Below are 14697 nucleotides of genomic sequence, written 5' to 3'. Positions count from 1 at the left end.
AGGGGGAGAGGGAGAGAGAGGAGGGGGAGAGGGAGAGAGAGGGGGGAGAGAGAGAGGAGGGGGGGAGAGAGAGGAGAGGGGGGGAGGGGGAGAGAGAGGAGGGGGAGGGGGAGAGAGGGAGAGAGACAGAGAGAGACAGAGAGCCCCAGCGGGCCCCATGCCGGCAGCACTGAGCCTGATGCGGGGCTTGAGCTCATGAACCGTGAGCTCAGGCGCGGAGCCGAAACCAGGGGTCAGCGGCTGAGTCACACCCAGGAACCCCTCCTTTTACCTGAGAAGACGGGGAGACAGGTCCCGACCGAAGGAAGCAGGGAGCGATGGGGCGAGCGGCGGAGCCCGCCGCGGCCGCCGGAAGTGACCGGTTCCCCGCCCCCCCTGCGCGCAGGCTCCGGAGGTGCCGCGTGGCGCCCGCCGCCTGCCGGGACCTCGCGGCCGCGCTGACGGCCAGTCCGCACCTGACGAGGATGGACCTGAGCGGCAACGGGCTGGGGCTGCCGGGCGTGAGCGCGCTGTGTCCGGGGCTCGCGCACCCCGCGTGCAGGCTGCAGGCCCTCCGGTGAGTCCCCCGCACCCCCGGCCCGTGCGTGGCCCGCGCCCTCTCCCCGCGGGGCTGGAGGAGCCCCAAGGGCCACGCCCCCGCCCCCCCTTCCTCTAGGCCGGGGCCGCCTGTGGACCTGGACTCCTGCCTCGGACCCTGAGCTTCAGGGAACCCCTGCCTGGCCTCCTTGGACCCCACCTGTCCCGAGTGCACAGTGGGGGGCCCAGGCCACCCTCCCTGGCAGACCCCGCGCCCTGAGGGGTGCGCGCCGAGCCCGTGAGCTCGTGACGCCCGGCCGCCCCGCACGCCCCTCCGCAGCCTCGGAGGCGCCCGCACGCCCAGGTCGTCCCCTGGCTTCTGTCCGACCCCTGCCGCAGTGGGGCCCCCCAAAGCGGCTCTAGAACCCCGAGAAACACGTAGGCTTCGCCGTGTATTAAAGGCTGGGACCAGGGATACAGGTGAACGCGGAGGAAGAGGTGCCTGGGATGAGGCCTGGGAGTGTCTGCCCCCACGGGGCCGGGGTGCGTCACCCTCCTGGTGAGGGCGGTGTGGACGTGTTCACCAGCCTGCATCTCCCAACCACGCGCTGTTGGTTTTTTGTTTTCTGGGTTTTCCGGGGGGGGGGGGGGGGGGGCACAAGTAAGCAAGGGGCAGAGGGAGAGAGAAGGAGAAGTGGGGCTCACCCGAAGCACGACTCAAACCCACCAACCGCGAGATCACGGCCTGAGCCGGTCAGTTGCTTAACCGACGGAGCCCCCCAGACACCCCGCTCTGGGGGTTTTCCGGAGCCTTCTTCCTGTGGCGAGATGGACCAGTAACTCCGTTTCCAGCCTCTCCCTGCTGGAAGGGGGGGGGGCGGGCAACGCTGAAGGTTCTAAACTGTCGTCAGGGCTTGGTCTCTGGTGCCCAGACCCCCGCGAGCCCACCCGTCACAACCAGACAGTCCTAATGTGCCCACACTTGGGAATCACAGGGCTCAGGAGCTCTGTGCTGGGCCCGGGGCAGAGATGAGCATATATGTTCTCTCTTATCTCCCCCCGCGTCTCCTTATCCCAACGAGGGAACTCCTGCTTAGCCTCAAGAACCCGGAGCCTTCCCTAACTGTGCCAAACCTGAGTTAGGTGTTCCCCTCACCACGACCATTTCATTTCATTTCTTTCTCTTCTTCTTTTTTTTTTTCTGTTACAAATAGTTTATTGTCAAGTTGGTTTCCATATTAACACCCAGGGCTCATCCCCACAAGTGCCCTCCTCCACGCCCATCTCCCCCCTTCCCCTCCCCCCTAACCCCCATCAGCCATGGGTTTGTTCTCCGCATTCAAGAGTCTCTCACTGTTTGCCTCCCTCCCTCTCCCCAAGTATTTTCCCCCTTCTTCTCCCCCACGGTCCTCTGTTAAGTTCCTCCTAATCCTGCTTTACGTGCAGACATATGGTATCTGTCCTTCTCTGCATTTCATTTCATTTTTAATGTTTATTTATTTTATTTTATTTTTTACTTTATTTTTAGTGTTTATTTTATTTTATTTTATTTTATTTATTTATTTTTTTACAAATAGTTTATTGTCAAATTAGTTTCTACATAACACTCAGTGCTCATCCCCAAAGTGCCCTCCTCCATGCCCATCCCCCCTCCCCCCCAGTGTTTATTTTATTTTTAACGCTTACATATTTATTTAGAGAGAAAGAGAGAGGCAGAGAGAATCCCAAGCAGGCTCTGCACTGTCAGCACAGAGCCCGACTTGGGGCTTGAACTCACAAATACATGAGGTCGCGACCTGAGCTGACACCAAGAGTCGGACGCTTAGCTGACGGAGCCCCCCAGATGCCCCACCACGATGGTTTATGTAATAAACAGCAGCTCACCGTCTGAGCACCAACTGGGTCCTGCCCCTTCCGTAAATGTTGTCGTCCTCACAACAACCTTAGAAGCCTTGTGACTGCCGTCCTTATTTTACAGGCAGGGAACCTAAGGCAGCGCGTGGACCGTGAGACAGACTTGCAGACAGCTTGCTTGAGGGTGCGGGGCTGGTGAGTGGCAGAGATGGACGCACCCGGGTCTGAGTCCTAGAGACCCCGCCGTGAGCCACGGCACTCTCCTGCCTCCACGGCACCCTCCCTGGACTATAATTGCTTAGCCCTTCGCCTCCTTAGACAGGATGCCCCTGCTGGAGACAGCGGCGTCTCACTCATCTCTGGGCTATGCTGAAGTGTGTAGGCTCCTGTTGGTGAGTCGATGGGCCAGGGCATGAGCCAGGAAAGCAAGATGGCGCCCCCTTTACCGTCTCTTTCCTCCCAAGGTTGAGAAAGTGTCAGCTGGAGGCCAGCGCTTGCCAGGAGATCGCCTCTGTGCTCAGCACCAGTCGGCATCTCGTAGAGTTGGACCTGGCGGGGAATCCGCTGGAGGATTTGGGGCTGAGGTTCTTATGTCAAGGCTTGAGGCACCCAGTGTGTAGACTGAGGATCCTCTGGTGAGTTCTTCATGGGGCCAAAGAAAGAAAAGGTCAGGATGGTAATGTTAAGCCATATAAATGTTTGTTTATTTTTGAGAGAGACAGAGAGACAGAGTGTGAGCAGAGGAGGGGCAGAGACAGAGGGAGACATAGAATCCGAAGCAGGCTCCAGGCTCCGAGCTGTCAGCACACAGCCCGACGCGGGGCGCAAACTTGTAAACTGTGAGCTTGTTTATTTTCTATGAAGAAATGTCTACTCACACTTCTGCCCATTTTCAAACAATGGGTTGTTTGTTTGAAAATGCACTACTTTTAAGATTGGGGTGGAGGAGGTGACATTGGTGTTGTATAGAACACACTCCCAGAATAAACTATTTGTAAAAAAAAAAAAAAAAAAAAAAAAGATTAAGATTTAAGAAGTTAAAAAAAAAAAGAACACACTCCCAGAGCCCGTCGGGTTGGATTTCCTGCAGGCTGAAGATTTGCCACCTCACTGCCGCTGCCTGTGAGGACCTTGCCTCCGTCCTCAGTGTGAACCAGAGCCTGATGGAGCTGGACCTAAGCCTGAATGACCTGGGGGACCCCGGGGTGCTGCTGCTGTGTGACGGCCTCAGGCATCCCCAGTGTAGACTCCTGACCCTCCGGTGAGTCCTGCATTCCTCACCATCATCTGTGTCTGCTCTTCTTCTTCTTTTCTTTTTTTTTCTTTAAATGTTTTATTTATTTCTGAGAGAGAGACAGACAGACAGCATGAGCAAGGGAGGGTCAGAGAGGAAGACACAGAATCTGAAACAGGCTCCAGGCTGTGAGCTAGCTGCCAGCACAGAGCCGTACGCGGGGCTCGAACCCACGAACCGTGAGATCATGACCTGAGCCGAAGTCGGACACTTAACCGACTGAGCCACTGAGGCGCCCCCTGCGTCTGCTCTTCCATCTCACTCTCACTCCCTCTTCTCCCAACCTCTAGCTACATCTGCCTCAAAGATTTTTCTGCCACAGGGCCTTTGCACACACAGTTATTTCTTCCTGGAATACCCTCTTGCTTTGCTCTTCCTCCTCTTTCCCTGAAAACTTGTTTTATCTGTTAGGACTCCATACAAATGCTTCATCCCCACGGATTCCTTCCTTAACCCCTAAGTAAGATCTAGACTTCTAGTTTTGGGATTTAATTTGACCTTACAATTCTCAGCATCACTTTTTTTTTTTTTTTAATTTTGTAAGTTCATTTATTTTGAGACTGAGAGACAGAGAGGCAGACAAAGAATCTCAAGCAAGCTGTCAGTACAGAGCCCGACACAGGCCTTGATCTATGAACTGTGAGGTCATAATCTGACCCAAAATCAAGAGTCAGATGCTTAACCAACTGAGCCACCCAGGCGCCCCTGTCAGCTCCATACTCTGGTGGCTAGTATAGCGCCAGGCTAAGGGGTGTTTAGAAATACATATCTTTTCTTTTTCTTTCTTTATTTAGTTTTTAAATTTTTAAAATTCCAGTATGATTAATGTATTTTTATTTTTATTTTTTTAAGCTTTATTTATTTTTGAGAGAGAGAAAAAGACCGGGCGCTAGTCGGGGAGGGGCAGAGGGAGAGGGAGACACAGAATCCAAAGGAGGTTCCATTCTCGGAGCTGTCAGCACAGAGCCTGGTGCGGGGCTCGAACCCACGAACCATGAGATCATGACCTGAGCCGCAGTCGGAAGCCCAACTGACTGATCCACCCAGGTGCCCCTGGTTAGTATGCTTTTAAATGAGGGAATGGATGAATAAACTGAGGAACAAACAGAAAATACAGAAAGCTGTCAATTTTCAGAAAATCATTTTTCCCTGTAGTCCCAGAGGACAGTCTGTGTATCCTACAAAAGCCTCATCTATTATCTGATGTCATTCATGCTGGAGATTTATTTTATTCTTTTTCTTTCAAGACATTGTGCCCAGCCTGACTTCTACGGCTTTTGTTATGTTTAGAGAAATGCATTTCTTCACATTCTTTTCTCTACCGCATCCGGTCTACACTATCACTATGGAAGCACACACACCTCTGGGTTTTTTTATTTATTTTTGAGAGTGAGAGAGCAAACGCACGGGGTCGGGGCCGAGGGAGAAGGGGGACAGAGGATCCTAAGCAGGCTGTGTGCTGACAGCCTGATGCGGGGCTCGAACGCACAAACTGTGAGACCATGACCCAAGCCAAAGTCAGACGTTTAACAGACTGAGCCACCCAGGCACCCCACCCCTGCCTCTGTTTTAATTGTGTTGCCTTCACTGGCTCCCCAAAGCTCCTCTGTAGGCACTCCTGTCTTTATCTTAACTAAATGATACAACTCAGCAATCTCTCCCCTCCCCCGCTCTGTAACTGAGGATGTGCTCATTGGTGCAGACATATCTAACATTTCCCTTTGAGCTGACCTGCGTTCCATTATTTGCACACACCCATGCCCCTGTCCCCGGCTGTGCTGTGAGAGTCATTCTTGTGTGTGTTCTTTCTTGAACCTTCTAAGATTCCACCCCCATAACCCAGGCATGGAGTCACACACTCAGGCTGAATTTGACATCTCCAACCATCTGAATAGCTCTCTAGAAAGATGGGCAGTTTACACTTCCGCCCGCTATTTAGGAAAAGCTACTTTGCCCGTATCTTTATGGTTATTCAACTTTCTATCTTTAAAACCCTGGTGGGTGTAAAATGTTCTTAAATGGCATTTCAGTGTTGAGTATCTCTTCATGTGCTTATCGGCTTTTTTGGTTTCCCCGTTCTGTGAATTTCCTAATTGTATAATTTATTTATGTCTTTGGTATGTGTTCTATATTTGCCTTGCTCTGCGAATGTTCCCTGTTTCAGATATTAATCTTCTGTTGGGTGTGTATCTTGGAAACGTCTGCCCGGCAGGATCTCAGCCTGTCAAATTGTCTGTGGATGCTTTCGTCAAACAGAAATCTTTATGTTTTGAGGTCAAATCCATATGATTTATATCCTTGTGATGTGTCTAAGAAATCCTTTGCCACGTGCCTGGCTGGCTCAGTCAGAAGAATGTCTTTAAAATTCTGGATCTCAGGGTTGTGAGTTCAAATCCCATGTTGGGTTTAGAGATTACTAAAAAACATAAATACATAAACTCAAAAAAAAAAAAAAGAAAGAAAGAAAGGAAGGAAGGAAATCATTTGCCAGTACAAGGTCAAGGGTGTTCTCAGTTTCTTCTTTGTGTTCACATGTGGGGTTAGGTGGGGTTCAATTTTTTTCTCTCATTTTTCAATGTCATTTAATAAAGTAGGGAAATTCTGTCCTTATTTTATTTTTTTAGTGATTATTTATTTTTTAGAGAGAGAGAGTGAGCGAGAAGAGGCAGGGTGGGGGGAGACAAGCAGGCTCTGCGTTGTCAGCACAGAGCCTAATGCGGGGCTTGAACCCACAAACCATGAGATCATGACCTGAGCTGAAGCCAAGAGTCGGATGCTTAACCGACTGAGCCACCCAGATGCCCCTTTTGCGTTTTCTTCTTGCAAATTTTCAGCTATTCATACACGTTTATTCTGCCATTACATTTTAGAATGTGTGAAAAAAGTTTTTTTAAGTTTATTTATTTACTTTTTCGTAACGTTGTAATGTCTCCTCCTAATGTGGGGCTCGAACTCACAACCTCGAGATCAAGAGTTGCATGCTCTTCTGACTGAGCCAGCCAGATGCCCCTAAAAACACCTCTCCAGTGATCCCTGGGTGGCTCTTACTGGCCGAGGCTAGGCTCTTTCCCTTGTCCAGACACAGCAGGCCAGATGCTTATGTTTACATAGATCTACATGTCCCCCGAGGGAAACACGGACACCCTAGAAGGAAAGGAGAGCTCCGGTTTTCACCCTAGGGGAGCCGTATCTAAGGACAGGCAGGAATGTCTGAAAATTAGAAAAAAAATACTGTACAGTGAAATAGCACTCTTTTTAATGTTTATTTACTTTCGAGAGAGAGAGTGCACGCACGCATGAGTAGGGGAGGGGCACAGAGAGAGGGAGAAAGAGAATCCCAAGCAGGCTTCTCGCCGTCAATGCAGAGCCGGATGTGGGGCTTGAGCTCATGGACCGGGAGCCTAAGGTGGACACTTCACTGACTTAGCCTCCCAGGAGCCTCTGAAATAGCCCATTTGGTTCTCTTAAGCCCCCAGATAGTCTTCCGATTGCAACAGAGCCCACGGACAGTGTGTGGACAGTGGCTAAGCGGACCCCAGCCCTGTGACTTTGACCAGTACACAGCAGCCCACATGTCCTGACAGTGGATAGTGACGGCGTTTTCCTCCCAGCGGCTGTCATGAGGAGCAGATGAGGTTCTGCTTATGAATCACTTGCTGTTGGGTACCTGGCGGGCTCAGTGAGAAAAGCATGCGACTTTTGATCTCATGGTTGTGAGTTTGAGCGTCACATTGGGTGTAGAGATTACTTAAATTAATAAAATTTAAAAACAGAAAGAGAGACCCTTATAAATCACTTGCTGCTATGGGCTCATCTGTATTAAAAAATTCTCATATTGGGGCGCCTGGGTGGTTCAGTCAGTGAAGCGTCTGACTTCGGCTCAGTCATGATCTCACGGTTCGTGGGTTCGAGCCCCACGTCAGGCTCTGTGCTGACAGCCTGAAGCCTGGAGCCTGTTTCAGATTCTGTGTCTCCCTCTCTCTCTGACCCTCCCCTGCTCATGCTCTCTTTCTCTCTCTCTCAAAAATAAGCATTAAAGGGTGCCTGGGTGGCTCAGTTGGTTAAGCGTCCGACTTCAGCTCAGGTCATGATCTCATGGTTTGTGGGTTCGAGCCCCACGTCGGGCTCTGTGCTGACAGCCTGAAGCCTGGAGCCTGCTTCGGATTCTGTGTCTCCCTCTCTCTCTGCCCCTCCTCCATTCAGGCTCTGTCTCTCTCTCTCTCTCAAAAATAAATAAAAATATTTTTAAAAATTAAAAAACATCAATTAAAAAAAGAAACTGGGGAAGGACACAGCTCCCCATTCCAGGGTCTTTGCAGATAACACTGGTTCAGGTGAGTGCGTGCTGGAGCAGGGTGGGCCCCGAATTTGGTGTCCTCACGAAGAAGGGAAGTTTGGAGGCAGACACACCTGGAGGCAGACGCACTGTGAACAGAGGCAGAGAAGCGGTGATGCTTCTGCAGGGCCGGATGAGCTGGTGAGCGTGGGAGGCAGGGGGAGAGGCTGGACCAGGTTCTCAGGGCTGCGGGGGCAGGGGTGGGGGGGTAGGGGCTGGGCTTCCGTCTCCAGAGCCCTGAAGCAGTTTCTACTGTGTGAGGCGCCCATGTGGGAACTTGTTACAGCAGCTGGAGGAATCTGATACACCAGCACCCATCAAATACCCAACTCGTGTTGAATCAGACAATCTCCCTGGATTCCTTCCTTCCTCTTTCCCTCTTTCTTTGTATTTCTCTCTTCCTCCCGTCTTCTCACCCACCTGTCCCTTGCTTCTCCTGTTTTCTGTCTCAGGTGGCGGTGGGTCAGGGGACACTGAGTCCGACCACTGCCCTGCACGGGCACCTGGTCGGCACCCTCCCCAGGGACGCCTGCGGCCGGACTCAGCTCGCCTCTGCGTCCTGTCTTCCAGGTTGGGCATTTGCAGGCTGGGCTCGGCCGCCTGTGAGGGTCTCGGCGCTGTGCTCCAGGTCAACCCCCACCTTCAGGAGCTGGATCTGAGTTTCAATGACCTGGGGGACGGGGGCATGTGGCCGCTGTGCGAGGGGCTGGGACACCCCACCTGCAGACTGCAGAAACTGTGGTGAGCCCTGGGGGTCGGGACTGTGGCCTGGCGGGGGCGGGGGGGCGCGTCTCTGCCCCTGTGCTTCTGTGGGAGGGACGTGGCGCCCCTGCTCTGGAAGACCGCGGGAGCCCAGAGCCGGGACAAAGCCTGCAGGCAGCTCGGGCAGTAATTGATTCTCTGCGGGATGCAAGCACAAATGCCTCACTTTCCCTTCCATCGTTGCCTGTAAACATTTTCTGTAAACTTCCCCTTTTCCGCTGACATTTACTTGGGCAGATTCTTGGCTTCTCAGTGACCTTTATATAATAAAAACTCAATCTGTTCCAGTGTGAATTTCAGTCAAATGTGAATTGTCACTCCTCCTCCTCCTCTGTCCCCAGAACCTGCCTGGCTCCCGTCCTGAGAGACTATTTCTATTGTGGTCATTTCTGAGCCTCTTGCTTATCTGGTGGCCTGGGTAGGTGGGCATCAGGATGGGTGCTCAGGGGCAGCACTTCCCTACCCCCCATCTGGCAGGCACCTCGCAGGGCACCATGAGCCTGTTCCTACAAGGGCCCTCCCTCTGGAGGTACGTGCCCGGGTCGGCCTCCTCGCACACCCCCTCCGCAGGCCGCTCCCCGATCTTCTCCTGACCCTCCTGCACCTGCGGTGTGGGTGGGTATTCGTCACCAAGCTGTTTTTCCTCTCTTCCTCTGAGAGCCCCGAGCTGTTGTCTTGTACCTCGCTTGGGGAGCTGGCTTCGCTCCCGTCACAGCCTCAGCCAAACTAAGATTAAAATATTTCCATTTAAAATCCCTGCTGTGATACTACTTCTTTCGAAGCTTGCTGTGAGGACCAAAGGAACTAAATGTAAAGCCCTTAGCAAGGTGCTCAGTGCACAGTTGTTCCTCAGTAGATGCTACCTGTTTTTATTGTTACTGTAAAGGCAAGGGATGCAGGAAAGAGACACAGCGGGGGGCAGAGAGGAAACGGGAGAACCGGAGGGCGCACTGTTTGGGCAGGTGGCAGCCCAGTTCATACATGCTCCAAAAAAAGTGAGACAGAGACTATTGACTTATGTAACTGACATTGGCTTCAGGCATGGCTGGATCTAGGCGTTTGGATTCTTGCTCTCCATTATCTTCCCCACTTGTTGCTGTATTGGTTCTTTTATCAGGTAAGTTTAACCTTGATCCTGCTTGTTGACAAGATACAACTTCTGGGCGCCTGGGTGGCTCTGTTGGTTGAGCATCTGACTTCGACTCAGGTCACGATCTCACGGTTTGTGAGTTTGAGCCCCTCATCAGACCTGTGCTGACAGCTCAGAGCATGGAGCCTGCTTCGGATTCTGTGTCTCCCTCTCTCTCTGTTCTTCTTCTGCTCATATTCTGTCTCTCTCAAAAAATAAAGATTAAAAAAAAAAAACTTTTCAAAACATACAACTTCTTGCCAGGTCTAAGTTCTGAATAAAACCTCACTGGTTTTGGTTGGGTCTTGTGTCCAATTGAAACCACTCATGGTGACGTGGAGACATGGAAACCAATTGGCTTAGGCCTGGATCCTGAGCTCAAGGGCAGCGTGAGCCCCAGATGGACTGAGACTGGGGTTTCAATTACAAATTGGGATCGAAGTACCAGAAAGGGAAATGGACACTTCACATAAAACCAATGGGAATCCCATAGATGGAAGTGTGCATTGAGAAGCATCCTCAAATGCCACCCTTAACTCTTTTCCTGCACCACCTTGGCCTTAACCTGGACTGGTCGGGTTCCACTCTGCTCTCTCTGAAATCGGCCCCCTGAAAGCATCACCCTGAATCCCTTTGAAGACACTTCTCCCAAAATAGCCCCTTCTGTTGCTTCAACCACTCTGTCTTCTGCAGGCTGGATAGCTGTGGCCTCACGGCCAAAGCCTGTGAGGACCTTGCTTCCGCCCTGGGCGTCAGCCAGACCCTGACGGAGCTGTATCTGACCAACAACGCCCTGGGGAACTCGGGGGTCAGGCTGCTGTGCAAAGGGCTGAGTCCTCCTGGCTGCAAACTTCGCGTCCTCTGGTGAGAGACAGGGGGCTCTGGTTCCGTAGGAGCTGGGGCATGGGGCTCGGAGTCGGGGGTGAGGATTGGTCATGGAGACCCCCAGGTGGGATGGACAAGTGGGCTAGAAGATGTGGTAATGTTCCCTTCATGCACCAGCGCATGCAGGGAGTGTGCAGCGGGGAGGAGGCCGCCCCGGGGTCCAGGCAGATGTCTGTGCTGCTGGCCAGCTGTGTGACTCTGGGGGATTCACGGACGGCCGAGTTCCTAACCTTGTAGCTTAGAGGGAATGAGAGGACCCTGTGAGGCCTCCGGTTCTGATTGTCACATGAGGCTTGTGATGTATTTCTGCAAATCACCCAGCCTCTTAGCTCCTCAGTGTCCCCCCAGCTGTAGGAGGGAAACCCAGCTGCTTCTTAAAGATGACCAGTTACGCCAGTGAACACAGGTTAGGGGCTTGGGATGGTGTGTAGCTGCCCGGCCCAGCCTGTCTCCCCATGGGAGTTGGTTTCCAACCAAGGACTGGGTGATGGAATCGTGTTAACAAGGCGGGACGCCTGAGAGATCTGGCGTTATCATCGAATGCCGCGGCCACGGCCTGGAATACTCTTCCCCACTGTGTGTCCTCAGGTTATTTGGAATGGACTTGAATAAGACGACCCACAGAAGGCTGGACGCGCTTCGGGGAACAAAGCCTCACCTGGACATTGGCTGCTGATGGATCTAGGCCTCCTCTTGAAGTCAGGACAGAGGAAGACCATCCCAGGAACCTGCTGCTGGGCGGTCATGAGCAGGCTCCATGTAGGAGACAAACTCCCAAGCAGCACAAACTCTTCCTGCTTGGGGGTGGCGCCATCAAGGCGTAGTGGTTTGGGGGTTGCTAGTGTCCTGGACAGAACCTGCTCAGTAGAGGGGTTCTTGTGGCCCCCCCCCAGGACACTCAGCAATTCAGGATTCTCCTAATGCCAGCGGTCCATCCTGCAGCAGGAGTCAGCCCCCTACAGCAAGTGTGCAGCTGAAATGGTATTTGCAGGAAAGTGGAGCCTTGTTCTCGAGGGATTAGTGGTGCCATGAGGGTGCTAGACATTCTCAGCAGGCGGGCGGTGTGCCGGAGAATGCTGGCCAGGTCAGCAGCCCCGCCCTCCACACCCCTGCCGGCTGGCCGGTGACCTGTCCCCTGCTGTGGAGGACATGGGCAAAACCAGACTTTCCTGGTTGGGGCTTGGAGATAGGGAGGCTCAGCCCAGCCAGTGATTGGCCAGCAGGAAAGCCCAGGGCGCCTTGAGCATGCTGAACTGAAGCCGGAAGTGAAGTCTGCAAAGACTGGAATGTATCGGGGAGCACAGGGAGCTTGTAGGGGTAACAGGGACCCTGGAGCCCATGGAAATCTGGAAAAGGAAATTCAGACTCTGCAGACATTCCTGTGACATCAAGGTCTCATTGGCATCTGGCTCTTGAAAGGAGTACCCTCAACCTACCTTGGCTTCCAGCCCCCCAAACCCAGAAAGCATGCCCCAGGCTCTTTGCTGAAGCCTCAAGGGGAAACCTGGCCCACTCGTACCCAGATCCTAGGGGGCCTGAGGACCAGAACATTTGTGGGCTCATCTTGGGGAGTAGATGAAGGGTGGAAGGTGTGGAGGGGGGGGGTACCCTGGTCTGATAAGGTTTAGGATGCCAGGGGTCAAGAAATCTCCCAGGATGTGAACTTATTTTGGGTACAGCCCTGCCTTGGTTTGGGAGCCTCACAGGGCACATCCCTCCTGGGACACAGCTGTTTCAAGTGGAGGCCTCTGGAACATTTCTGAATAAAGACCTTAAAACCCGCGACCAAGCTGGTGTGCTTGCTTGGCTCGGCAAACTCACTAAGGACTGTAACTTGGGCCTTTATCTCCAGGGTACAGTCCCCAGGATTCTTTGTCAATGTGCATTTAACTTTGGCTTTGCCTCTAGCCAACCTGAGCAGAAGATACATGACCAGGGTCCCTTACACTCCGGGCCACTTGGGGGCCCCATAGGTTTCTAATGTTCTACCAAACCCATGTTAAAGTCAAAGATTTTTTTCTATGGGGGAGCCGAGCCCCTCCATCCCACATTGCTGAAAAGCCAAGGGCCCCCTTTTAAATAAAGTCAAACCCACACAAAGTCATGGTTATTTTATTGAACTCACCATTGAGAGGCAAGGTCAAAAATGGGGCTGGGCTCAAAAGAAAGTACAACTTAATGTAGAATAAAGGTGGTTAAGGCATTTATAGGTCAGGGAAAACTGGTCCTTGGCTTACTACAAAAAGATTTTCCTATGGACTGAAGGCTGTACAGCATTCCAGGAGAGCAGAGGAATGGCTGGTGGTGGGTGGAGGCCTCTCTGCAAGAGGGCTCAGGTCCAGGACAGGACGGCTGGGAAGAAGTCAGGTTAGTACATCCACCGAGCACTTGCATTCTGGTTTCTAGGAAGTTGAGGATTTCCTCAGACAAGGACACACAAAAATGGGAGCACTTTCCAGACAGAGGACGGGAAGTGCCCCCATTTTGTGTATCCCAGTCTGAGCACCGCTAAGGACTTAGGACTAGCCGGCGGCACAGAGACGCACCTAGAAACAGGAGTAAGGTTAGGACTACGAATGCATTAGTTGCACACCTTGCAAAGCCAAATGTAGTTCCCAGCCCATTCCTAGAGTCCCCAAACCCCCACTTCCCACGGAGACCTCAAGCAGTGGATACAGGAAGTGAAGTCTGAGTAAGATGCAGACTCGTTGCTGGTGCCCACCAGTGACACCCAAATATAGTAGCACTTTTCGCCGATTTGTCTGAAGAGTGCTTCCACATTTGAGTACCACGAGAGAGCAGACCATTGCCCTGAGGAAGCCCGGATTGGGCTCACCCATCCCTCGGCTCCTCCAAGTAGACCTTCCCAATCGGTGACACTCAAAAAATGGCGGCACTTTCCTACTTAGAACAGAAAGTGCCCCCACAGTTTGAGTGCCACAGACTGTGTTAAGGACCGCCAGCCGCTGCAACTTACCAAGCAAAAGATGCTTGCAGGATGGGACTAACCCCACCTCAACCCTCAACCCTTAAGGTCTGGGGAGCAGGACCCTAAAGTGAACAAATTTGATTAGAGACTCGCGCAACACACCAGGTCAGCACAGAAACAGCTCATGTTAGGAAACCGTGATGTACCCACCACTGCAGGCCAAGAATGCTAACTGTGGCGGTGGGGCACTCACCATGGGAGCTGGGGGGTGATATTTAGACTCCCCTGTGGATGGTTGGAAAGAGCGGGTTATCTAGGAGGCCACCTCCACTCTAAATGCCCTTGGGAGAGCCCCAATCACACCCAGAGGGCACCCGTACCGAGCCCCATGCACGAGCCCCACGCACGGAAGTTTGGGGTCTGGGGGATTCGGGGCCAATCAATGGGCAGGGGGAAAGCCACCAGTGAGTCAGTGAGTGCAGGGAGGATGCAGGAAGAGAATTCTCCCCAAGATGGGAGCTAGGAGGAAAAGGGGGAGGGGGGAAAGGGTGAAAAGGTGGGAAGGAGGCAGCAGATACTCACAGAGAGAACCGCAGATGGGATGCCCCAAGTCTCAGGCAGAGAGGTCTGGGCTGCCGGGCTCTTATATAAGCCGAAGGCTCACTCCCCTCTCCTTCTCCGCCCAGACCCACCGAAGCCCCTCTGATTGGAGCTGGTCTGGGTCAGACACACCCTCACCTATTTTTTAAACTACTTACTCTTTTGTTTGGGTCTTCACCAGAACCTAGGGAAATGCAAACAAAGTCCCCAAAGGAAAGTAATTCCACTTCCTGGGAATTCCTGGCCATCAGTCATTCCTTCAGCAAAGATTTCAGTGTTCTTTTACGTATTATATTTATTGATCTTCTGGGACTTACCAGGCAGCTTGCTAGCTCCAAGGGTAAAAAAGAGATGAATGAAGAAGACTGTGGGTTTTTATCGCCTTAGAACAG

The 14697-nt window shown here is 52.5% G+C and overlaps 1 protein-coding gene across 5 annotated transcripts in view; it reads left to right on the top strand.

Moving 5' to 3' along the window:
• NLRP12 (NLR family pyrin domain containing 12) overlaps nt 1–12872 on the top strand; it is a 30034-nt gene extending 17162 nt beyond the window's left edge. For 2 of the 5 annotated variants that reach the window (XM_039244139.1, XM_039244142.1), the window contains 6 exons: nt 386–556; nt 2835–3005; nt 3461–3631; nt 8571–8741; nt 10585–10755; nt 11365–12872. In XM_039244139.1, the coding sequence (XP_039100070.1) occupies nt 386–556; nt 2835–3005; nt 3461–3631; nt 8571–8741; nt 10585–10755; nt 11365–11452 (943 nt within the window). In that variant the 3' untranslated portion in view covers nt 11453–12872. Of the gene's footprint in view, nt 1–385; nt 557–2834; nt 3006–3460; nt 3632–8570; nt 8742–9801; nt 9958–10584; nt 10756–11364 lie in introns of those variants that run through there. The other 3 variants (XM_039244140.1, XM_039244143.1, XM_039244141.1) reach the window with 3 other exon arrangements.
• Nucleotides 12873–14697: the final 1825 nt, after the last annotated feature.

Source organism: Hyaena hyaena, unplaced genomic scaffold, assembly GCF_003009895.1.
Source record: "Hyaena hyaena isolate Hyena2069 unplaced genomic scaffold, ASM300989v1 scaffold_235, whole genome shotgun sequence".
In the NCBI taxonomy this organism is placed as follows: domain Eukaryota; kingdom Metazoa; phylum Chordata; class Mammalia; order Carnivora; family Hyaenidae; genus Hyaena; species Hyaena hyaena.
This window is presented reverse-complemented; position numbering and strand designations above follow the sequence as displayed.